Source organism: Toxorhynchites rutilus, chromosome 3 (genome assembly GCF_029784135.1).
Source record: "Toxorhynchites rutilus septentrionalis strain SRP chromosome 3, ASM2978413v1, whole genome shotgun sequence".
Classification (NCBI taxonomy): Eukaryota; Metazoa; Arthropoda; class Insecta; order Diptera; family Culicidae; genus Toxorhynchites; species Toxorhynchites rutilus.
Window position 1 is genome coordinate 309,266,636 of NC_073746.1, and position 24,875 is coordinate 309,291,510.

At 38.1% G+C, this 24,875-nt stretch overlaps 2 protein-coding genes across 2 annotated transcripts in view; one reads left to right on the forward strand and one right to left on the reverse strand.

The window, feature by feature from the left end:
- LOC129778502 (inositol-trisphosphate 3-kinase A) overlaps positions 1-24,875 on the forward strand; it is a 511,575-nt gene that overhangs the window by 387,545 nt on the left and 99,155 nt on the right. The gene's annotated exons all lie outside the window — the stretch shown is intronic.
- On the reverse strand, positions 9,316-11,405 carry LOC129778505 (protein fem-1 homolog C-like). The gene is made up of 2 exons (XM_055785434.1): positions 11,367-11,405; positions 9,316-11,282 (listed from the first exon to the last, which is right to left on the reverse strand). Exon 2 carries the CDS (start codon positions 11,181-11,183, stop codon positions 9,381-9,383), a length of 1,803 nt encoding a protein of 600 aa, XP_055641409.1. The 5' UTR covers positions 11,184-11,282; positions 11,367-11,405; the 3' UTR covers positions 9,316-9,380.

The window sequence follows — 24,875 nt, forward strand, 5'->3', positions numbered from 1 at the left end:
CGTGGTCGAAGCCCGCTGAAGCGGCTCAGACGGTGGCCAAGCCCTCATTAACGGCCACGAAGGTCCTGCTGTGTGTTTGGTGGGATTGTCAAGGAATAATCTATTATGAGCTGCTTCCCTATGGCCAAACGCTCAATTCAGACCTGTACTGCCAACAACTGGACCGCTTGAAGGTAGCACTCATGAAGAAGAGGCCATCTTTGATAAACATAGGTCGCATTGTCTTCCATCAGGACAACGCCAGGCCACACACTTCTTTGGTGACGCGCCAGAAGCTCCGGGAGCTCGGATGGGAGGTTCTTTTGCATCCGCCGTATAGTCCGGACCTTGCACCAAGTGACTACCACCTGTTTTTGTCCATGGCGAACGAGCTAGGTAGTCAGAAGCTAGCCACAATAGAGGCCTGTGAAAATTGGCTATCCGAGTTTTTTTGCCAATAAGGAAGCGATCTTCTATAACAGGGGTATTATGAAGTTGGCATCTCGTTGGGAACAAGTCATCGAACAAAACGGCGCATATTTGACTCTAAACAGGTGATTGTAACTAATTTTATGAACAAATGAAAACTAAAAAAAAAATACCGCAGGACTTTTTTGACAGCCTAATATAATTCATTCAAAATTTCCAATCTAAAACCAAGAAATATCAAAAACAAAGTAATTCGGATAATCGAGTCTAAAATTCCGGATAATCGAATCCCTGATAATCGAGTCCGACCTGTATTAAGATTTCCGTGAAAAGTGGTTTTTCCTTGTCGCAAAATATTAGAACCCTTTTATATATTAATTTTTTCGAAAAATTAACTTTTTCATCTTTTTCAAAAATGACTTTTCCGATAATTTCATAAATTTTGAACTACAGGAAAACCTGTTTTTGTGCGATTTTTTTTTGTGTGGTATATGAAAAGAACCATATTTGACGAAATTATCTATCCCATTTCTTTATTTAATCGTGTACATGTCACATGTTTATCATATCTATCAATAGAACATTAAACAGTTGCCATTTTTCGGCGTAAGAGTGTTCCTTCTATTTCATTGCATATGAGCTTGAGCTTGAGCTTGGGTAGACTGTACAATTCGTAGTTGCTCTCCGTGATTGACCTGAACCAACCAAATTGCACAAAGAACACTCAGAATGACGCTTGGGACTAGCAGATCATTCTCGTAGTACAATTTTCGGTGATTCGAGCTTTAAATGGTCAATAACGACGCCGGCCATGTCCCTACAGTCACCAGGGGGAGGGAAGGAATGTTAGTATGATATTCGCCACCCGAAGGCCAGAAGAGTCGCCTCTATAGCGTGGTTCCCTAACGAATACCATGAAAAGGGATATGTGTTAGTGGGGAAGGTAAGAATCAGGATTCACTGAGGTAAGTGATGTGATTATGTTAACGGAACTATCGAACGAAAACCCGAAAATCAAATGCATTTCGTAGCAGCATTATATATAAAAGAGTGACCTGAAAAGGTCTCCTCTGCAATATGATCGTAGCTCCGGTGAGTGTTTTGATTCTATAAGTGCGAATACAACAATTTGACGAAACGAAAACTCAAAAGCCAAATAAATTTCGCAGCAAAATCATTTTTTTACCTACTCCAGTGCTTGAGAAATAGAATTTACTTCGAAGATTCTTGTAGTATTTAAAGGTAGTTCATAAAATAACGAAATAAATCATTTATAAACCATTCGAGCAGATGAAAATAGCGTTTCTCACCAGTCGAACATTGCTGTAAAACAATATTTGAGGATCTTTTCTTCTAGAAATAATGGTTTTATTTGGATAAAACTTCGAAAAATTAATTGCTCGACAATGTAATTAATTGAGTTGCTTGGGGACATGGTGTCTGATTCTAGATCACTACACCTAACCTTATATTCTGTTCTTTTCCTTCTAACTCGAATCGTGACATTTCTGTAGTATTTCTTTTGGCCATCTTCGTTGCTATCTTTTTCGCACTCACGAAGAATGTGGAATAAAAAAAGCGGCCTGCAAATGACGATAGTTCTCTCTCTATAGTAGCGTGTCATAAACAGAATTTAAAACTATAGTGGACCAGAGCAGAGGGTTCAAATCCCATAAGGAGGACATTACGTAAAGAAAGATGACTCTCCGTCGTCGCGATTGATAACGGAACATATCACCGAGAATATTGATTCCAAAGGAGTTTTCTCGTTTACCTTCTCATGTTACCTGAAAATAACCCTCCTCCGTCGCGATTAATTAATTTCTATAAAGCGTACGCGTGATACGTGATGCAGTTATCTTCTCAGGTTTTCCAAAGATTACTCTCCGCAGTCGCGAATGGAGTTTCATAACATTGTCCCTATGATTTTCTGAACTTTAGAATGATTTGGAGTACCTATAACACCTGATGTTTGTATAAACTAGAAGTCAGCATAGCACGCAGGCTCTATGAACCAATTAGAGTAAGATTTCTTGTTATGAACATTACAACAGTCGTTGTTGAAATGGTAGATCAATTGGTCTGGATTTCAGAATGCTTTGGAGAACCTAGAATATATAATATTTAAATAAACTCAAAGACAATGTAGCACGTTGCCGCTTGGGTATTGAATTCGGAAGTGCAAGCAGGAGAAAAATAACACCAAGAGTGTTTAAGAAAAGAAAGATGGATCTAAAGTAAATATATCTTGGATCGATCGAACGAAAAATGTCAAAAAACAAAATTAGCCAAGGAATAGAAAAGGTGAGGGAGGGATAATATTTATGCATTATGAGTTTATTTCACATAAAATTGGTGAAACTGAAGCACACATATAAAAAACTGGATAAAATTTGACAATATTTTAAGAAACTGGAAGATTTTAGGATTTAACTGTTTGACTGGATCGAGCAAAAAAAACTGGAAGAATCCAGTTTAAACTGGAACATTGGCAACGCTACCCACAACTAACAGAATATGAGAGAATTGCATTTCTCTCACTGTTCCCATCTGATCATTACGAACACACGTGACTCTCTTAAGAAAGAGTATTGGAAGATGAAAATACGAGCACATCGACCGCCATAAGGCCCTAAGTGTCGGCTACGCAAGCTTCAATTAAACAATCACAAGCACAAGAAGAATACGGGAAAACACAAAAAACATTCACACTCCCTAGCAAGAGGAAATTAGCCCTCCTCTTCCATGCATCATTCAAAATGCCACCACTTTTGTTCTTCTGAAGCACCTCTGATCTCTCGGAGCTATAGGATATCTCTTTTTGTTCAAGATTCTCACAGTTGACGAATTATTTCGTCATTTTGCATGATAATTCTCACGAGAAATAGACTCGAGAGAGCGGAGAGTCAGAGCAGCTATAAAAACATATTCACGCACACCCTCGTCACATCGATGAGTTAAAGCTGGGGGAAATAAAAAAAACCTTTCTTTCTTTGTTCTTCCGCTAAAATTAGATTGAATATTCATTTTTTTGAGGTATCACTTCGCGAAGAAATGGAAAATCGTGTTTCCTAATAAACAGAATGATGCCAGAGCTATTTCGAATCTCACACACGCGAAGGGAATTGAAAATAGTTTCAACGAGAACACACGGGGCTATCCTAATGATATCGCGAATCACATCGCATAGTAGATAGTTATCTACTTTGATGTTACTAAATGAACATATCTTTATGGCGAAAAAACACAACACCTTACAAATTCCGGAATTTGCTTCCAAATCACAATACGCTCCTTTAGTTTGCAAAACTCAATAAACTGAGACGACGCGACTGGAAAAAACGTCCGTATCCTACGATTGCACGAGTGAGACTCCACCATCTATAGCATTGCATATGGTACATTTACACAGTATCCATTTAGGCGTAAGAGCATTCCTTCTGTTCTTCCATTATCCAGAGCGGAGACAGTTGATATGATCATTGTTGAGTTATTAATAAAACAGCAACCCGATGTTTCTTGCAGAGCAGAGCAGTTGTAGGGATGAATCGATCTTATTTCGACCGTGGATCGATCTCCATCGCTGATGATTTTTGCGTGGACGTAGTTATTCTGTAATAACACAAAGATGGTCAATGAGGACCCTGAGTTTTGAACTCACGATCGATCGCTTACTAAGCGAACGCGCAACCAATTTGGCTACGAAGACCCCGTCACTATGTGGATGATTACCTCAGTAGTTTCGAGACGGTCGATGATGCGAAGGTGGTGGTAGATGACGTTCACGTGATACATCCCAAAGGCGGATTTGTTATTCGCAATTGGGCCTCAAACAGCCGGGATGTTTTGGATCATCTAGGCGGAGGATCAGCGGACGGAGTTAAAGAGCTGAATTGACTGGAAGTGGAAGCACTGAGCGTGTGTTGGGAATACTCTGGCGGTCTGCGGAAGATGAATTAATATTTTCTACATCATTTCGGAAGGAAATCACTTCAATCATCGATTCAGGAGTGAGGCCAACAAAACGACAGATTCTCAAGTACATCATGAGTCTGTTTGATCCAAGATCTTAATGCAAGGAGTTTGGCGCCAGAAGACACAGTAGGGCGAGCGTGTCAACGAACACATCTACAGTAGTTGGACAAAATGGATCGTGTTATTCAGCCAGGTTCAGAAGATCAGCATTCGACGCTGCTACAGGGTCTTTCAGAGATTAAACGCTCACGCAAGAAATTTTAATAACTTTTACAAAGGTGAACCGATTTTTATTTTAAAAAAAACGAAAATGAAGCATTTTTTAGGACATTTTCGATGTGACCACCCCTTTTTTCGATAACGTGTTTTAAGCGGTGAACAAAATTCTTCATGCACAACTTTAACATTATGACTTCGAGTTATTTCTTCTTTTAGTTCCTCCAAATTTTGAGGCAACAGTCCTTCACGTACCCCCCGAGGAAGTAATCGACGACGAAAAATGTTGAAATTCTTACCGTAAGAGGACAAAGTTTCATTAGGGCTTCGGTTGCACGAGTAATACAACTAAAAATACACGTTCTTATAAATTGTACATCTTGACACTAAAAACTTCCGATCGGACTGTACGAGTAGCCGAATATTATGGTCCCGAAGTGTGGAATGCAGTGTTACCATCGACGAAGCGAAAAACAAATATAAGCAGCTATTCGATTTTTTTGCGTGAGCGTTTAATTTGAAAGACCCTGTACAGTAAAATACGAATAAAGTTGCACAGAATTAATCTTTGATGACGCGCCAAAGGTGGAGGGAGTTTAATTGGAATTTTTTTATGCATCCACCATATAGCCCGGACATTGCACCTGACTACCATTTGTTTCAATTTTTGTAAAGCTAACTGTAATAAGCCCTCAGAGCAAAATAATAAAGCCAGTTATCATGAAAACAATTTATCCTTAGAATAATTGTTATTCGGATTACCACAATACAATAAAAATGCGAGGTTGGGATTAACAACTACTGTATTTCTGTTATGGGTCACAAAATATTGTTCTTAGCACTATCACTATCCACCTAATTAAAACTTATAGACAAACAGATATCATATACTTGATCGAACGGTCGCCCTCCACGTTCGTGAGGTCCATATGAGCACCGTCCAGAGCTTCAACGACCTCACCGTCATAATCGGACTCCTGTGAAGCGACGCGAAGGGGCGTACATTTTCGATCATTGTACGCGTTGACGTCCGCTCCACATTCTATCAACATCTCCATCACTTCCAAATTAGGGAACACTGAATACGTGGGGCAACGTTCCCTCATATATCCTTTCGTTAACACATTCGAGCTTCTGACGGCTAGATGTAGCAACGTATCGTTGTTTATCGAACTTCTTATGTCCTGCTCAATCAACTTCCGAACCTCGTCCTCAATCAATTCATCGTCATCTTCGCATAAGGATGTGCAGAGTAGAACATGCATAAGATGCGTTATACAATGAATGGTCCGATCATAGTTTTCCTGCTGCTTCAAATGGACCGGTTGAACTTCCAACAGATGGCGCGTTTCGACGAGCTTTGATGCCAACATTTTGAACACAGTTATCGCACCTTCGAATAATGTCAAATCGTCAACAGTTACATAATTATCCGGAACATATCACCGAGAATATTGATTCCAAAGGAGTTTTCTCGTTTACCTTCTCATGTTACCTGAAAATAACCCTCCTCCGTCGCGATTAATTAATTTCTATAAAGCGTACGCGTGATACGTGATGCAGTTATCTTCTCAGGCTTTCCAAAGATTACTCTCCGCAGTCGCGAATGGAGTTTCATTACATTGTCCCTATGATTTTCTGAACTTTAGAATGATTTGGAGTACCTATAACACCTGATGTTTGTATAAACTAAAAGCCAGCATAGCACGCAGGCTCTATGAACCAATTAGAGTAAGATTTCTTGTTATGAACATTACAACAGTCGTTGTTGAAATGGTAGATCAATTGGTCTGGATTTCAGAATGCTTTGGAGAACCTAGAATATATAATATTTAAATAAACTCAAAGACAATGTAGCACGTTGCCGCTTGGGTATTGAATTCGGAAGTGCAAGCAGGAGAAAAATAACACCAAGAGTGTTTAAGAAAAGAAAGATGGATCTAAAGTAAATATATCTTGGATCGATCGAACGAAAAATGTCAAAAAACAAAATTAGCCAAGGAATAGAAAAGGTGAGGGAGGGATAATATTTATGCATTATGAGTTTATTTCACATAAAATTGGTGAAACTGAAGCACACATATAAAAAACTGGATAAAATTTGACAATATTTTAATAAACTGGAAGATTTTAGGATTTAACTGTTTGAATGGATCGAGCAAAAAAAACTGGAAGAATCCAGTTTAAACTGGAACATTGGCAACGCTACCCACAACTAACAGAATATGAGAGAATTGCATTTCTCTCACTGTTCCCATCTGATCATTACGAACACACGTGACTCTCTTAAGAAAGAGTATTGGAAGATGAAAATACGAGCACATCGACCGCCCTAAGGCCCTAAGTGTCGGCTACGCAAGCTTCAATTAAACAATCACAAGCACAAGAAGAATACGGGAAAACACAAAAAACATTCACACTCCCTAGCAAGAGGAAATTAGCCCTCCTCTTCCATGCATCATTCAAAATGCCACCACTTTTGTTCTTCTGAAGCACCTCTGATCTCTCGAAGCTATAGGATATCTCTTTTTGTTCAAGATTCTCACAGTTGACGAATTATTTCGTCATTTTGCATGATAATTCTCACGAGAAATAGACTCGAGAGAGCGGAGAGTCAGAGCAGCTATAAAAACATATTCACGCACACCCTCGTCACATCGATGAGTTAAAGATGGGGGAAATAAAAAAAACGTTTCTTTCTTTGTTCTTCCGCTAAAATTAGATTGAATATTCATTTTTTTGAGGTATCACTTCGCGAAGAAATGGAAAATCGTGTTTCCTAATAAACAGAATGATGCCAGAGCTATTTCGAATCTCACACACGCGAAGGGAATTGAAAATAGTTTCAACGAGAACACACGGGGCTATCCTAATGATATCGCGAATCACATCGCATAGTAGATAGTTATCTACTTTGATGTTACTAAATGAACATATCTTTATGGCGAAAAAACACAACACCTTACAAATTCCGGAATTTGCTTCCAAATCACAATACGCTCCTTTAGTTTGCAAAACTCAATAAACTGAGACGACGCGACTGGAAAAAACGTCCGTATCCTACGATTGCACGAGTGAGACTCCACCATCTATAGCATTGCATATGGTACATTTACACAGTATCCATTTAGGCGTAAGAGCATTCCTTCTGTTCTTCCATTATCCAGAGTTAGACCACCGGACAGCGGAGACAGTTGATATGATCATTGTTGAGTTATTAATAAAACAGCAACCCGATGTTTCTTGCAGAGCAGAACAGTTGTAGGGATGAATCGATCTTATTTCGACCGTGGATCGATCTCCATCGCTGATGATTTTTGCGTGGACGTAGTTATTCTGTAATAACACAAAGATGGTCAATGAGGGCCCTGAGTTTTGAACTCACGATCGATCGCTTACTAAGCGAACGCGCAACCAATTTGGCTACGAAGACCCCGTCACTATGTGGATGATTACCTCAGTAGTTTCGAGACGGTCGATGATGCGAAGGTGGTGGTAGATGACGTTCACGTGATACATCCCAAAGGCGGATTTGTTATTCGCAATTGGGCCTCAAACAGCCGGGATGTTTTGGATCATCTAGGCGGAGGATCAGCGGACGGAGTTAAAGAGCTGAATTGACTGGAAGTGGAAGCACTGAGCGTGTGTTGGGAATACTCTGGCGGTCTGCGGAAGATGAATTAATATTTTCTACATCATTTCGGAAGGAAATCACTTCAATCATCGATTCAGGAGTGAGGCCAACAAAACGACAGATTCTCAAGTACATCATGAGTCTGTTTGATCCAAGATCTTAATGCAAGGAGTTTGGCGCCAGAAGACACAGTAGGGCGAGCGTGTCAACGAACACATCTACAGTAGTTGGACAAAATGGATCGTGTTATTCAGCCAGGTTCAGAAGATCAGCATTCGACGCTGCTACAGGGTCTTTCAGAGATTAAACGCTCACGCAAGAAATTTTAATAACTTTTACAAAGGTGAACCGATTTTTATTTAAAAAAAACGAAAATGAAGCATTTTTTAGGACATTTTCGATGTGACCACCCCTTTTTTCGATAACGTGTTTTAAGCGGTGAACAAAATTCTTCATGCACAACTTTAACATTACGACTTCGAGTTATTTCTTCTTTTAGTTCCTCCAAATTTTGAGGCAACAGTCCTTCACGTACCCCCCGAGGAAGTAATCGACGACGAAAAATGTTGAAATTCTTACCGTAAGAGGACAAAGTTTCATTAGGGCTTCGGTTGCACGAGTAATACAACTAAAAATACACGTTCTTATAAATTGTACATCTTGACACTAAAAACTTCCGATCGGACTGTACGAGTAGCCGAATATTATGGTCCCGAAGTGTGGAATGCAGTGTTACCATCGACGAAGCGAAAAACAAATATAAGCAGCTATTCGATTTTTTTTGCGTGAGCGTTTAATTTGAAAGACCCTGTACAGTAAAATACGAATAAAGTTGCACAGAATTAATCTTTGATGACGCGCCAAAGGTGGAGGGAGTTTAATTGGAATTTTTTTATGCATCCACCATATAGCCCGGACATTGCACCTGACTACCATTTGTTTCAATTTTTGTAAAGCTAACTGTAATAAGCCCTCAGAGCAAAATAATAAAGCCAGTTATCATGAAAACAATTTATCCTTAGAATAATTGTTATTCGGATTACCACAATACAATAAAAATGCGAGGTTGGGATTAACAACTACTGTATTTCTGTTATGGGTCACAAAGTATTGTTCTTAGCACTATCACTATCCACCTAATTAAAACTTATAGACAAACAGATATCATATACTTGATCGAACGGTCGCCCTCCACGTTCGTGAGGTCCATATGAGCACCGTGGTCGACCAGAGCTTCAACGACCTCACCGTCATAATCGGACTCCTGTGAAGCGACGCGAAGGGGCGTACATTTTCGATCATTGTACGCGTTGACGTCCGCTCCACATTCTATCAACATCTCCATCACTTCCAAATTAGGGAACACTGAATACGTGGGGCAACGTTCCCTCATATATCCTTTCGTTAACACATTCGAGCTTCTGACGGCTAGATGTAGCAACGTATCGTTGTTTATCGAACTTCTTATGTCCTGCTCAATCAACTTCCGAACCTCGTCCTCAATCAATTCATCGTCATCTTCGCATAAGGATGTGCAGAGTAGAACACGCATAAGATGCGTTATACAATGAATGGTCCGATCATAGTTTTCCTGCTGCTTCAAATGGACCGGTTGAACTTCCAACAGATGGCGCGTTTCGACGAGCTTTGATGCCAACATTTTGAATACAGTTATCGCACCTTCGAATAATGTCAAATCGTCAACAGTTACATAATTATCCGGTCTATCCAATATTTCCATCATCAGTCTCACGATGGCTTGTGCCGTTTCGTTGGTTGCGGTGTGTAAAATGGAATACTTATCGATTTGAGTTTTTAGCGCCAATATCCACAGATCAATACACTTCTCGAAGTGTAAGGAGTAGTCGTACTCAAAACCCCGTCTCAGCAACCGCCGCAAGGTTTCCTCGTGGTCAATGCCTAAAACTCTATCACAAATCAGCAAACTTTGCATATCTAGAGCCACTTCATCCGCTGCAATATCTTCCAGTTCTTCGCTTGTAGTAAATTCGATTGCGTCTCCGAATGCGAATCGGGGTGGAGTCTGTGGTTTCTTCTGAATATAGCCATCCCCACCACTCCGAATAAGATGGGATTTCAACCAATATTCCGACGCCTTATCCCTGTTGAAATTTACATCGATGTACGATGATCCGATGAGTTCGTAAGCATCAGCTAATCTTGCGGTCGAATATTGATACTGTTTCACAAGATGATCGACAATTTCATCTGCACAATGGATGCATGCTGTTTGTAAAGCATCATCCCCATTTCTGTTTTGAAGGAACGGATCGGCTCCGTGGCGCAACAGCAGACAAGTCGCTTCAAAATTACGTTGCTCAATGCTATAGTGCAAAGCGGTTTTGTTGTACAGATCACAGGCAAGTGCATCAGCTCCTTTTTCGAGCAGATAACTCATTATGGGCACCGATGTGGCCGCCTTCATCAGACAGGTAGTACCATCGTAGCTAGACTTCCGTATGTCCGCTCCATTCTCAATCAAAAACTGAACCACTGTCAGTTCCTCCATGAGGCACGCCATTTGTAGCGGTGTCACTCCATCGTCAAAGGGACCATCCACATCGCAACCCAGTTCTATGAGACATTTCACGACCGAAAGATGTCCGCGCGCACAAGCATTTCCCAACGGAGTGATATGGTTCATCCGTCTGTGCGGGTTCCGGATGTAAATCGTCAGATCGTTAGTGGCATTGCACACCGTTAGCAAATATTTGATGATTCGGAGATTCGCTTGGTGACAGGCGATGAAGAGTGGTGTAACATCGTCCCGTTGTCTATCTGCCACTAGCTTACGGAGACTACGTGGCAGAGTTTCAATTCGGTCAGTAAGATGAGGCGAAAGGAATCTGCTATCATCTGCTATTGTCAAGCTTTCCATGATCAAGTCGTCGCTGATCAGCTCTATGGAAAACCTATGCTGGTTGTGCATTCTGGTTGTATGAGATGGTACTTTCGGTACGCAGTATCGGTTGTAAACGCTGATTGTTTGTTGTTTAGAAACACACTGACTATATCGACAAGCTCTGCACTTTTTATAGAAAGAAAATTCGGATAAAAAAAAATACCCGTTAAGGGATATGAAGGCTGCGACTATTTTTGTCACATTAGCTACCTGATTATTGCCTTCGGTGGATAATTCTCACTAAACCTACCAACGCATGTATTCATATATCTACCGCGATCATTTAGATGACTGACTGAAATATTAATAGTCATAAAAATAAACTTAGCCACTAGATTCCTGATTTTTTAATGGAAATATTTTACACCATCAGTCACACAAAAACTTAATACATTATAGAATCATATATATTCTATAACAGTATTTTATTTTTAAATTCCATGAAGGCAGAAATTTGAATTTAAATTGAAATTATCGCACCGAAACGAATTTTGAGCATCCCAAGTAAGCGCAATACTTAAACAGACAAGTGATATTGTCAACTTCTTACTCACACAGCATCGCTTGGTTTATTTCACTCGGAACAATAGCACATACACAGCGATTAGATTTCAAAGCAGAAGCGGGCTTTTGTGTGCTGCTTCGATCGCTCTGTTGTTATTATAGGAGAAGTGTAGAGTATGCAACTCTCCTAAGATTTAATGGATATATCTCGAATGTGCTCTTCGAATTGATGGAGACAAAAATGCACGTAGTTAAGTTGTCTGCTGTTAAATCGTTCTGCACATTAGCTACTGTATAATCCAAGTGCTAGGAATTGTGTTTCCAAGCCCCCAAATTATTAATTTTCAAACCATACGGGGTTAAATAGTCAAGTACTAGAATGATATTCCTACAAGCTTATTCTATCAGCGACATGGCAGAACATGGTATCAAAGTTGATAAAAATAATGTTTTTAAAACATGTTTTCAAACTAAACCATTTCCGTTACAAAAAGTGTAAAAGAGAATTTAGTTTTCTTTTTTCTTGCAAAGCATGACAACATGGGTTTGCTGAAGGAATGAACACACTTTTAAAATAAAAATTATGAATGAAAATTATTTTTCCCAAATCAGATGAATACTTTATGTGAATGAAAATCACTTATTCAACACGAGTGTTATCAAATTTTATGGACAAATCGACAGGATGGGAACCCAAATAAAGCTAACGAAAATTACATAATTTGATAACAACTCAAATTAAACAAAGTAATAATGCTCGTAATATTATGTAAGAGTGACAGATTAGTTATTATTCAATTTTGTTAAGCTCTTTAACAAAACATTTTTTATATAATGATTTTTTTCCGTAATAACAGAATAATTCAAAGACTGAATTCGAATTAATAATTACCTTTCACTTGCCAAATCGATCAACTCCCCTAAACACGAAAAAATGTAGTAATAATAACAATCACTCCAAATATACTCCATCTTATACTTTTTATATGTCGACAGATCAAATATGCGTTTGCAATAATACATTCTACATCGTATTTTTGAATTTGTGATTTGAAAAGAATTTTAATGAAACAACATTTAATATTTTATAATTTTTCTCAACTTTTTGTTCCATGGAGTTAATCGATTTGGCAATTGAAGCATCCAATTGTTAATTGTGTGTATCCAAGCTGATCATTTTCTGTTTTCTTTTCCGTAATTTAACCTTCTGACAATTGTTCTCGTTAGTACTCAAGGGATTTTTTCACATTTTTGGTTCTGTTTTGCACACAGTCGCATAAATTCGTGCAAGTAACGATAGTGAAACCGGGTTTATACGTTTTCAGTTACTCGGTTGCGAGTAAACGTCAAACGATCCGAAAAATTACGAACGTACCCATTCCATGGAATTTGACATGTGATTTGTATGTATGGGCTGAACGGGCGAGTGGCCAAAAAACTTTGAATTGCAAATCAAATGTCAAATTTCATAGTATAAGTACATTCGTAATTCTTCGGATCGTTTGGCGTTTACTCGCAACCGAGTAACTGACAACGTATGAGCCTGGCCTGGAAACTGGAAACTTTTTCAAGAGTCTTAAGAGAGAGAGAGAGAGAGAGAGAGAGAGAGAGAGAGAGAGAAAGAGAGAGAGAGAGAGACAGAGAAAGTTTGGGAGGAAATTTATTCGATCTTGCCGTGCTCTTGCAATTAAAGAGCAGTCGAGTTCATTCACCATTTCAATCACTTTTTTATCGCTGTGGCGTGTGTTGTGTTATTTTAAACTAAATGGAAGCCTGCACCAGTAAAAAAAGAGAATTGGCTGACGAAAGTCGGGTATTCCAGGGAAAATTGTCTGAAATAAAGGGTGTGTCACATCAAATTGCACCACGGAAAAAACGTTGTAGAAATTCGCCCAGTAGACCGATCCTTTTGAAAATTTTAGACAGTCAAATAAAAACTATTAAACAACTTTTGGCATTTTCTTTTTATTCATACTTCGAGCCCAAGCCCGTATGCTCGCACCTTCCTCTTTATCCCGTCCATAAGGTTCTGTACAACGTCAGGTTGTAGTTTTTTTTTTAACAGAAATCCATTTTCTCTTGAAGTCCGCCTCCGATTTGACAACTTTTGGGTTCTTCCGGAGGGCCTGCTTCATAATCGCCCAATATTTCTCTATTGGGCGAAACTCCGGCGCGTTGGGCGGGTTCATTTCCTTTGGCACGAAGGTGACCCCGTTGGCTTCGTACCACTCCAACACGTCCTTCGAATAGTGGCACGAAGCGAGATCCGGCCAGAAGATGGTCGGGCCCTCGTGCTGCTTCAATAGTGGTAGTAAGCGCTTCTGTAGGCACTCCTTAAGGTAAACCTGCCCGTTTACCGTGCCGGTCATCACGAAGGGGGCGCTCCGCTTTCCGCAAGAGCAGATCGCTTGCCACACCATGTACTTTTTGGCAAACTTGGATAGTTTCTGCTTGCGAATCTCCTCCGGAACGCTGAATTTGTCCTCTGCGGAGAAGAACAACAGGCCCGGCAGCTGACGAAAGTCCGCTTTGACGTAGGTTTCGTCGTCCATTACCAGGCAATGCGGCTTCGTCAGCATTTCGGTGTACAGCTTCCGGGCTCGCGTCTTCCCCACCATGTTTTGCCTTTCGTCGCGGTTAGGAGCCTTCTGAACCTTGTATGTACGCAGGCCCTCCCGCTGCTTGGTCCGCTGGACGAATGAACTTGACAAATTCAGCTTATTGGCGACATCCCGGACCGAACTTCTCGGATCACGTCTAAACTGCTTAACTACGCGCTTGTGATCTTTTTCACTGACGGAGCATCCATTTTTGCCGTTCTTCACCTTCCGGTCGATGGTTAGGTTCTCGAAGTATTGTTTTAGTACTCTGCTGACCGTGGATTGGACGATTCCCAGCATCTTACCGATGTCCCGATGTGACAACTCCAGATTCTCGAAATGAGTGCACAGGATTAACGTTCTTTTTCGTTCGACGACATTTTTCCAAATTTACGAAAAATTGAAAGTGAAGCATGGCCAACGTGATCTATACACTCTTATCTGATTTTAAAGCGAAAGCTGTAGATATAATTCCTAAAAATTAAATTTCTACAGTGTTTTTTCCGTGATGCAATTTGATGTGACACACCCTTTATACTTTTTTACATGCAATAATCATAAAATGATTTATTTATTTGTAATGAATCTGATACGCAAATATGAAACATGCGTCAATAATAGTCAAGTATTTTGCATCCTGTGCTGGAAAATTGGCTGAGTTAGGAATTAAAATTGTTTGTTTGAAGGTTTGAAAGAATGAGCTGCCGACTATGGATTTTATTATTCAGTGGTGATAGATGAGAAAAGGATTTCGAAGTTACCGTGTTCAAACAACAAATGGAAAATTTTCATTTTACCCATTTTCTGGCATTGACAATTACTCATGTGTCGGCCTAGGGAAAATGTTGATGCACTCCAGGCGATTAATGCTGATTTGCCTCGCAGATTTTGGTACTTCTAAACACATGATAGAATTCTCCAATTTTCTCTACCCCATTCAGTTTCATATTCACGTTATCAAGCCATAATTTTGTCAGTGAAATCGCGACTGCTTTCAGCAGAAAATTTTGTAGCGAAGAAAAGTGGTGAAACTGCAGTAGTGTAGTTCGATGTCCCCCTTCATTCTCATCAAGTTTACCAAGTTTCGTGGTCCCATCAGTACTTGTTCGGTTTCCTAGCAATGATAAAGTTCGGTCTGTACGAGAAGCGTGTAGCCGCTGTCACGTTAATTAAATGCGGGTAAACAGCAAAGCAGATCTACGAACTGCTCAAACCGTTTTCTAACATAGAACGATTCGTGTTCCGTACACTAAAACAGTACAAGGAAACTGCTGATGTGAGCGATACCCTATAATGGAACGTCCGAGGTCGACACGGCTGCACAATATTATCTATGTTGTTCATGAACGCGTTCAACGCAATTCTCTTCGAAAACAAATGTGTTCATCAGTCGAAATGAATTGGTGCGTACATCGATGTGTGAGTCATTTATTGACGCCCAAATTGAAACGGATATGTTTAGAGCGATGCAAAAAACTCCTAGAACGGTTAAAAAACGAGACTAGCAGTAAACCTACCAGACTTCATCTCCGCAAATGATTGGCCATTTGACAATCCATCGGATTAATCACTTTAGGCCAAATTGGAGGAGCGTGCCTATGGATGTTCTCATTAGAATCACCAATCTTTGAAGAATTCTATCGAGAAGCGTGCAGCGATTGACGGTTGGCCTTAGCGTTTTCGACTCTGCGTGAAGAAGAGATGCTCGAACAATTTTACCAAAAAGTTAATCCTGGATACATTTATACCTTCAATAAAAGTTTTGGATGTTTATCTCATTTTCTTCTCGAGATACGAATTTTACAGGTATAAAACTGAATGCTTTCTAAGTTAAAATAAAAAGTGAGTCAAAGAAAGTACCTGTTAAATACGTATATTTCACGTTTCATTATAAAAAGTAGTGAAAAAAAATCATTCGGCCCGCGGCTATAATGAAAATTGGAATGCGACCCGCACCCTGTCTTTACCTGGCCACCACTGATATAGATAGAAGATATAGAGCATTTCCACGCCAAATCGTCCAAAAAACAAATCAAAAATTTTCTGAAATATCAGAAAATACATACTGCTGCTGCACGCTATGACTAAAATTACGACATTTTACTAACATTATTTTCATTTTAAGAAATTGGTTTTACAGGGCGGACTCGAGTATATACAGTCTCTGATTTCTTTTCACTGTACATGATCGAATCCTGTATGTAATCGAGTCAAAAAAATTTTTTTTTATTCGTTTTTTATGTATGTATTTTTTGTTTTTTGAATATAAAAGAAGAATTTGATTTATGATTCAATCCCTTAATGTCAGAAAACACCTTTCTCACATGAAAAAAATAAATCTATCCAGATTCTCTCAGGAGGTTTTGACATTTGATGAAAAAAATCCTTCTACGCATGTGTTCGAATTTTAACAATGACAGAGTTACAGAACTTTTTTTTGTGTCTCGGACTCTGTTGCCTCAAACTGGCTCTACATTAAAAAGTACGATACGGATGACGATTCTGTTGCTTTCATTTGAAAGATGAGAAAAATTAGTACAGAATATATAAGTGGAAAATCTAAATTAGTGGATTTTAATAACATTTTGGAAGTGAACCTTTTTAAAGTTAATAATTTATAATGTGTTATTATTCATTTTTCCCTTCAAATTTATATTAAACTTGATCGTTTCATTCATTAAATTCAATCTCTCTAACTGCTTCACAATTTGGTTTTTAACAACCAACTTCTATACTTCTTAATTTGGCTGCAATATCGATATCCTGGTGAAAATTCAAGCAAAATATTCAAAATCACAATTTTAAACCAACTGTACTTGTAATAGCTACCTAAATTTCACCTTAACGTTGAAAGGTTACATTCTGTCTTGAAATAAGTCATATATGAAATATAAAAAAAATATATTTTTCAAACAGTATATAATCGAGTCCGTACTTTATCTCGAAAACGTTTAGTCCTAGGATAAAACGTATTATGTAGTTTTTCATGTTGAATCGCATGTAGATTCTGTTTTTCGTATTACTTTTCTTAATTGGTTACGATTTCACAAAGTGTTGGAATTTCATTAATTTTCAAAAACTCATATCTCCATTTTGGTGAGTCCGACACGGCACCACTATACCACTATATAATTTTGTCAATAAGAAGGGCTTTCTAATAAAAATATATTTTAAAAATCGAAAGAAGGGTGTTTAAGATATAAAAATTTTTAATATTAAATTAATTTTTTTATTAAATTTTTTTAACAGTGTATTTTAAACGTTCTTTTTCCCAAATAGCCAATCATCTTTCCAACAACTTTATCAAACATCATATTTCAAACAGACCTCTGGATTTTGAGTTACATTTTTTTCAAGAATGATCAATGATTTTGAATATGCCTTGTAAAAAAATCAGTCGTAATTGGTCATATTATAATGAAAATTGTTATTTTAGATCAGTAGTGGCCAAACTTTTGAGCATGACGGGCGACTAATTTTTCAAATGTTAGGCTGCGGGCTACCGACATTGACTGTATCGAAAATTCATTATAAAATGAATGAATGAATAACTGGATGTGTTAATATTAAACAACTAACAATCTTAAATAAAATATAAAACCGAAACTTCAATGAAGAAATATCTACTCTTACAACTAATTTGTTTTATTGAGGTTAGCATAAACACATTAAAAAATGATCACGGCAAAAAGGTGAGGAATATTTATTCCATTGCATTTGGAAGTGACACTATTCTAGACCAGCTGGTGGGCGCCTAGGAATGCCTAGGCGGGCGACCGGTAGACCGCGGACTACCGTTTGGCCATCCCTGTTTTAGATAGTTTCCATCATAAGTACCATACCGTTCCAAGTACCATAAGTTCGAACATATGGGAATTTAATTTTCCGATTTCTTCAAAGTTTTCCGAAACTTTCCCGATTTTTCTCTCCGCTTAGCAACACATTTGGCATTCCATTTTTATTTATAAGGGGAACCGCGGGTAAGACGGACAGTGGGGGTATAATGGACAGGTGGTTGATTTGTATAGTTGCATTATGAATTTCAAATTTCTGTTGATGGGAATACCTTCTACTTGCTATTCTATAATATTTAAAACATCCTATGACAATGAATACTGATCAAAAGTGGAATAGGAAAACAAAAACCAAAAAACAAATTTGATTCCGCATGTGCATGAAATTTTTGCGGCTTCGATATTAAGCATTTTGAGTGGTTTGGTTGCAAAATTGTATTCACTGATGGTAATATTTCGGATTGTGAGTTGACAGAGAAGCGATGTTAGGTATGTACGGAAAAGTAAATTCATTCGTAAGTGGTAAATTTAAATTATTGAAATAATTGCACTGGAGGGGTTGAAATGGACAGTCACATCCGAAGAAAGTGAAGGGAAGAATATTCAACTCATTTTTATATTGCTTACTCTTTTTGTTCTATTTCAGTTTCTGGACACACAAACACTGAGAGAAAGCGAAATTATTCCTCTCGCGAGCGATAAACTTCTACGCTTCGTATATTATTAACCTGTAAATATTCCCATTATACCCGCATCGATAAAAATGTTTTCTTCTTCTTCTTCAATGGCACTACGTTCCTAGAGGAACTTCGCCGTCTCAACGTAGTATTACTTGCGTCATTTTTATTAGTACTTAGTTGAGATTTCTATGCCAAATAACACGCCTTGAATGCATTCTGAGTGGCAAGCTCTAGAATACGCGTGACCACAGTGCAAGTCGGAGGCAATTTCTTTGACGAAAAATTCCTCCGACCAGAACGGGAATCGAACCCGAACACCCGGCATGTTAGTTATGACGCTAACCACTCGGCCACGGGAGCACTAAATAAAAATGTTTTACTTTGTTTTAATTTCAGTAATAAACATGCAAAACACATGTTTATAAAACATTTGGCCAATTATTTCGAAAACCAGTATATTGAACTGTAAGAAACTGTGTTTTAAGTTTTGGAAAACATGAGTTTCCAAAGATACAATTGAAGTTCTTCTTAACATGTCGGTCTTACCTCCATTTCCCCCAGACATTCCATGTCAAACCGATATAGTTTTTTTTGGGTGGTCCTAAAAATAATTTTTTCCAATTTTTCCCAAAAATGATTTTTTTCAAAAATTCATAACTTTTGAACCACTGACCCGATTTAGATGATCGATATATCGAATTAAAGCCAATGAGCTAGTTTTTTATAAATATTGAGCTAGCCAAAAATGGGTTTTATTTTCGTGATTATTGATTTCAGTCGTTTTTTTGTTGTTTTGATAGCTTTGACCTAGAGGGCGCTATATTTTTTATATTTTTTTCTTGAAAGTTGAGGATTTTTTACATATCATATCTCGATATCAGAGATGCCATTTTTTTCATATTTGAGATATAATTTTTCAAAGTTAAGCGATAGTTCGAAAGAACAAATTTTCCCCCTTTTTTCCACTACAAAAATTCTCTTAAACTGGTGGACCGATTCAGCTGATCGACATATCAAATTGAAGTTTATGAGTTAGTTTTTGCGAAAAATTTGGATTTTCGTTTTTCATAGTTTTCTCGGTTAAAGATAGAGCTATATTTTTAAAATTACTTTTTCTAATTTTTCTGAGGTTTTTTACAGAATATATTCGAAAATCAGAGAGGTATTATTTTTCTTTTTTGAGTTGTTATTTTGAGAATTTACCATGTTTTAAGTCTTCGTAACCAACCCCGGTGGGATCTAGGTTGTATGCTGACAGGAAAGGAGGGGCTTCCTCTCCTTTCGACGAAGGGTGCAGTCTTCTCGAGCGTCTGTTCCCTGGTCAAGGGCGGCTTTATACCAGGTGCGCGTCTGTAGAGTAGCAAGTCATTCTCATTGTGCAAGTTTCGGTGATTCGTACTTTTGATAGTCGATAACGACGCCGGCCACGTCCTTACAGTCACCAGGGGAAGGGAAGGAATGTAAGTATGATATTCGCCGCCCGAAGGCCAGAAGGGTCGCGTCCCTAGCGTTTGTTATGGGAGGAATAGTTGTTAGAGGGGAGAGGCTAGAATCAGGATTCACTGAGGTAAGTGATGTGATTATGTATAGGCGAACTATCCACCACTCGACGAAATAAAATTTTGAAAATCTTATAAGTCATAACACGCGGCACAGATTATCTTCAGGTATCCTAAAAAGTAAAATCTGTTAATATGATTGGATTAGCTATATATTTTGTTATTTTATCGTACGTATCTAAATTCAATCGTGACGACGAAGAGTCTCTTTGGGAAACCTGAGAAGGTAACAGGGAGAATTCCTGTGGAACCAATGAGACGGGCGATATATTTCGTTATTCATCCCGCGTACTCTGTATCGAACTCTAATGACGATGGCTGGGAGTTCTGTTTCGGAAACCTGAGAAGGTAACCAAGAGAACTACACGGACGAAGAACCTCTAATCTGAGTTTATAAACTCTAGATTGAGTTTATAAACTGGCTGGAATTGAAAATCCCCTAACCAAAAACTTATATCTATATCTATATAAATGGATTTGTCTGTCTGTCTGATTCTTATGGACTCGGAAACTACTGAACCGAACAACATGAAAATTGGTATGTAGAGGTTTTTGGGGCCGGGGAAGGTTTTCGTGATAGTTTGAGACCCCTCCCCCCTCTCTAAGGGGGGCTGCCATACAAACGAAACACAAATTTCTACATTACTCGGGAATTAATTAAGCAAATGAAAAGAAATTTGGCATATGGAGGTTTTAGGGTGCAATGAATGATTCTATGGTGGTTAGACTCTCCACCCTCCTCTCTAAGGAGGGGCTGCAATACAAATGAAACACAAATTTTTGCATTACTCGAGAATTAATCAAGCAAATGGAACCAAATTTGACATGTGGAGGTTTTAGGGTGCAATAAATGTTTTTATGGTAGTTTAATACTCCTCCCCCCTCTCTTTGGGGGTGGCTGCCATACAAATGAAACACAATTTTTTGCATTATTCGAGAATTAATCAAGCAAATGAAACCAAATTAGATATATGGAGGTTTTAGGGTGCAATAAATTTTTCATGGGTGGTGAGAATCTTCACCCCTTTTCTAAGGGGGGCTGCCATGCAAATGAAACTAAAATTTCTGCATTCCTCTAGAATTAATCAAGTAAATGGAACCACAATTTAAATGTGGAGGTTTTAGGGTGCAATAATTGATTCTATGGTGATTAGATACTCCTCCTCCTCTCTTAGGTGGAGCTGCCATAAAAATGAACCACAAATTTCTGCATAACTCGAGAATTAGTCAAGCAAATGAAGCCAAATTTGGCATGTGGAGGTTTTATGGTGCAATAAGTGTTTTTACGGTGGTTAGACACTCAACCCCCCTCTATAAGGGGGAGCTGCCATACAAATGAAAGGCAAATTTTCGCATAATTCGAAATCTAATCAAGCAAATGGATCCAAATTGGGGGGGTGCTGTCATACAAATGAAGCATACATTTCTGCATAATTCAAGAACTAATCAAGCAAACTAACCAAATTATTTGGCATGTTTCTATGGTGGTTAAACACTCAATCCCCTCTCTAATACCAGTAGCTCACTATTCAAATAAAAAGTATCGCCGAATGTGTTTATAAGAGCAGAACTCGAGGAATTGTGTATGATATTATAATGATGAGTTTTGTTAGAAATACTAGCAATTTTACAGTAAAAGGTAAATTCAACGGGGTCGATTAGAAGATCAATCAATGAACAGTTCTGCGATTGGACCCTTGAGCTTGCTCATAGTAAGGAAACGTAAATGTTTGAAGGTTTTTTTTTGTACTAAATTTATTTTCAAATGGCTCAGCAACAATAAGTAACAATGAGCCGTGTTTATGAATAGGGAAAAGCCTCTTTGAGTAGAACAATGCCAATGTTCTTTCTCAAAAAGGCATAAAAACCCTATTATCTTTTCGAAAAATGTTACAATATAGACAAACAATATGACAAAATTCACAATAAGATAATATTATAGGCTTCTTGTTTAAGCTTCTTGTTGCAGAGATGACCATCTCCTAGGAACTAGTTATCTCCTTGGGACTAGGGAAGGGATGAAAATCTGCTCACTTTTCGAATTCTGAAGAAAAAAGTTGAAATAGAGAAAAGGAAACGCTAATAATAAAAATCAAAACAATAAAGGAAAACTAAACATATATATTCATATTTGAAAGTGTATGGATTTGAGAAAATCATAAATTAAAGAAATAGCATCAATATTACGAGTAGCCAGAACGTCGCGAATCGGAAAATTAGGTGGCATCCCCTTATTGCGAAAATTTTCTATTAAAGATAACCTGTCATTTTGAAACTCAGAACAAAACCACACAATATGATCAATATCCTGATATCCTATACCACACACGCATAGGTTACTATCACTGATGTTAATTCGAAAAAGATGTGCATTCGAAGAATAATGGTTAGACATGAGTCTGCACACTACCCGTATAAAATCACGAGAAAAATTATATCCTTTAAACCATGGTTTGAGAGAAACCCTAGGAATGATAGAATATAGCCATCGGCCTTTATCACTACTATTCCAACTTGACTGCCAAGATACAAGTGCCCGTTCACGAGGAAAATGAAGATATTCATCGAAAGTAATAGGCCTATAGAATAAGTCTCCTTCCATAGTGCCCTTCTTAGCAAGAAAATCTGCTTTCTCATTTCCAGGTATCGAACAATGAGACGGAATCCATACGAAAGTGATATTAAATGAACTAGTAATCAGAGCACTTAAAAGTTGATGGATTTCAGATACGAAATACGACGTATATCTAGTTCTCACTGAACGGAGTACCTCTAAAGAGCTGAGACTATCAGAAAAAATGAAAAAGTGATCTGGGGCCAAGGTCTGAATATGGAGTAAGGCCATGTATATTGCAGCCAATTCTGCAACAAACACCGAACAGGGTAAACTAAGCCTACGAAAAGTGAAGAAGTTGATATTGAATATACCAAAGCCTGTGGATCCATTAAGACTAGATCCATCAGTAAAAAAAGTTTTGGTTGGGTCAATATGTTTATACCTTGACAGGAATATCGCAGGTATAACTAAATGGCGGAGATCATCTGAAATATTATGCACATAATCCTTCATTGACAGGTCAATAGTAATAGAGGAATTGAACAAAATTGAAGGAATGATCTGGGAACCAGATAAAGTAGATGGACTTTCCAAAGTCATAAATTCATGATATAGAGACATTCGCCTAGATCGAACGCCTGAGTTCAACATTTTTTCTAAGTTTGCTATCACCTTCGGATTAAGTGTTTCACACCGTATTAAAAAACGGAATGTTTGAAGGTATTGATAACAAAAAACAAATTTTGGGCGGGACGAAGTTTGCCGGGTCAGCTAGTAAATGTATAAATGCTTCCAACTAGCCAGCTTACTTGAAATGGAAAATGGGTTTGATCACAAACGTCACTCCATGGCGAAAACGAGACGAAGTGTATTCCGGTCCCTCTTTACTTCATAGCCATTCCAATTTCCGATTTTTTTGGATCGATCTTTTGTACTCGATAAAATCGAGAAAATCGATTTTTTTTGCTTTCGATCTATTCGATCTTCTTGTAAATTTGTTTTGCAGTATACATCGATTTTTTTATCTCATTAAATGTCACCTAACATTTTTTTGAACATAATGTCAACATTTGGATTGCTTCTTCTACGATTTACTCCTGTTCAAATGCTGACAGAGACGGAACTAGTGGCAGCTACTGAGGGGATGAACTGTAAACGATTGCGCATAGGATCACTGAACCTGATGTAGACATCAATTACAGGCGAAAGATTGCTTTCTGTATCCGGCACCAAAATCATGAAGCGGCTTCGACTAAATGACATATGTATGGCACGATTGGCTCTTATTGTCATTTTTGTCATTGGCTGAGTTTTGGGCGGTTGTTGAATTTCTAATTATGCGTTTTCAATAATTTTATTTAATAAAACGACTACCTGACAGCACAATATGAATGCCCTGTGGCTATGGCCTTCATGCTGAGAAACAAAACAAAATGCTTTTGATATTTTAATAGAAATATGAAATTTGTATTCCCTGTTCAAAGAAAAGACGACATTCATATGGAACAATTCGAAGAAAAGCTTTTAATTTTTCAAAAATCGACTCGGTAAAGATCGATTCAGCAAAGATCGATTCTTTAGTACCGATTTAATCAGTGGATCGATCCCTAAGCCGTTTGGAAAATCTTTTTATAAAGATCGCCCAATCCTAATACAAACACCAATTTCGACAATCTGTGGGTAACCATTCCATTATGCTTGACAGCATCGCGTGCATGGAAATGACAACGCCGAAGGAATTTCCGTTAATTAAAAAATATAGAAATGTTTATAAACTGTGAATGGTATAAAAAATTGTTACAAATACCTCTTATTTAAAGATCTGTACTGCAAGATAACACAATTCTTAATGGAATTGTCGCACGATAACTATCTTGTTTTTAATTTAAACGGTCGATGTAGAAATGTTACAAATTCATTGATAGAATAAACTACAACCGCCGCAAATACAAATAATTATAACGATAATGTTAGTCTAGCTAATTATTTCCCTAAGTGTGATGATTAATCGATTGATCAATTATT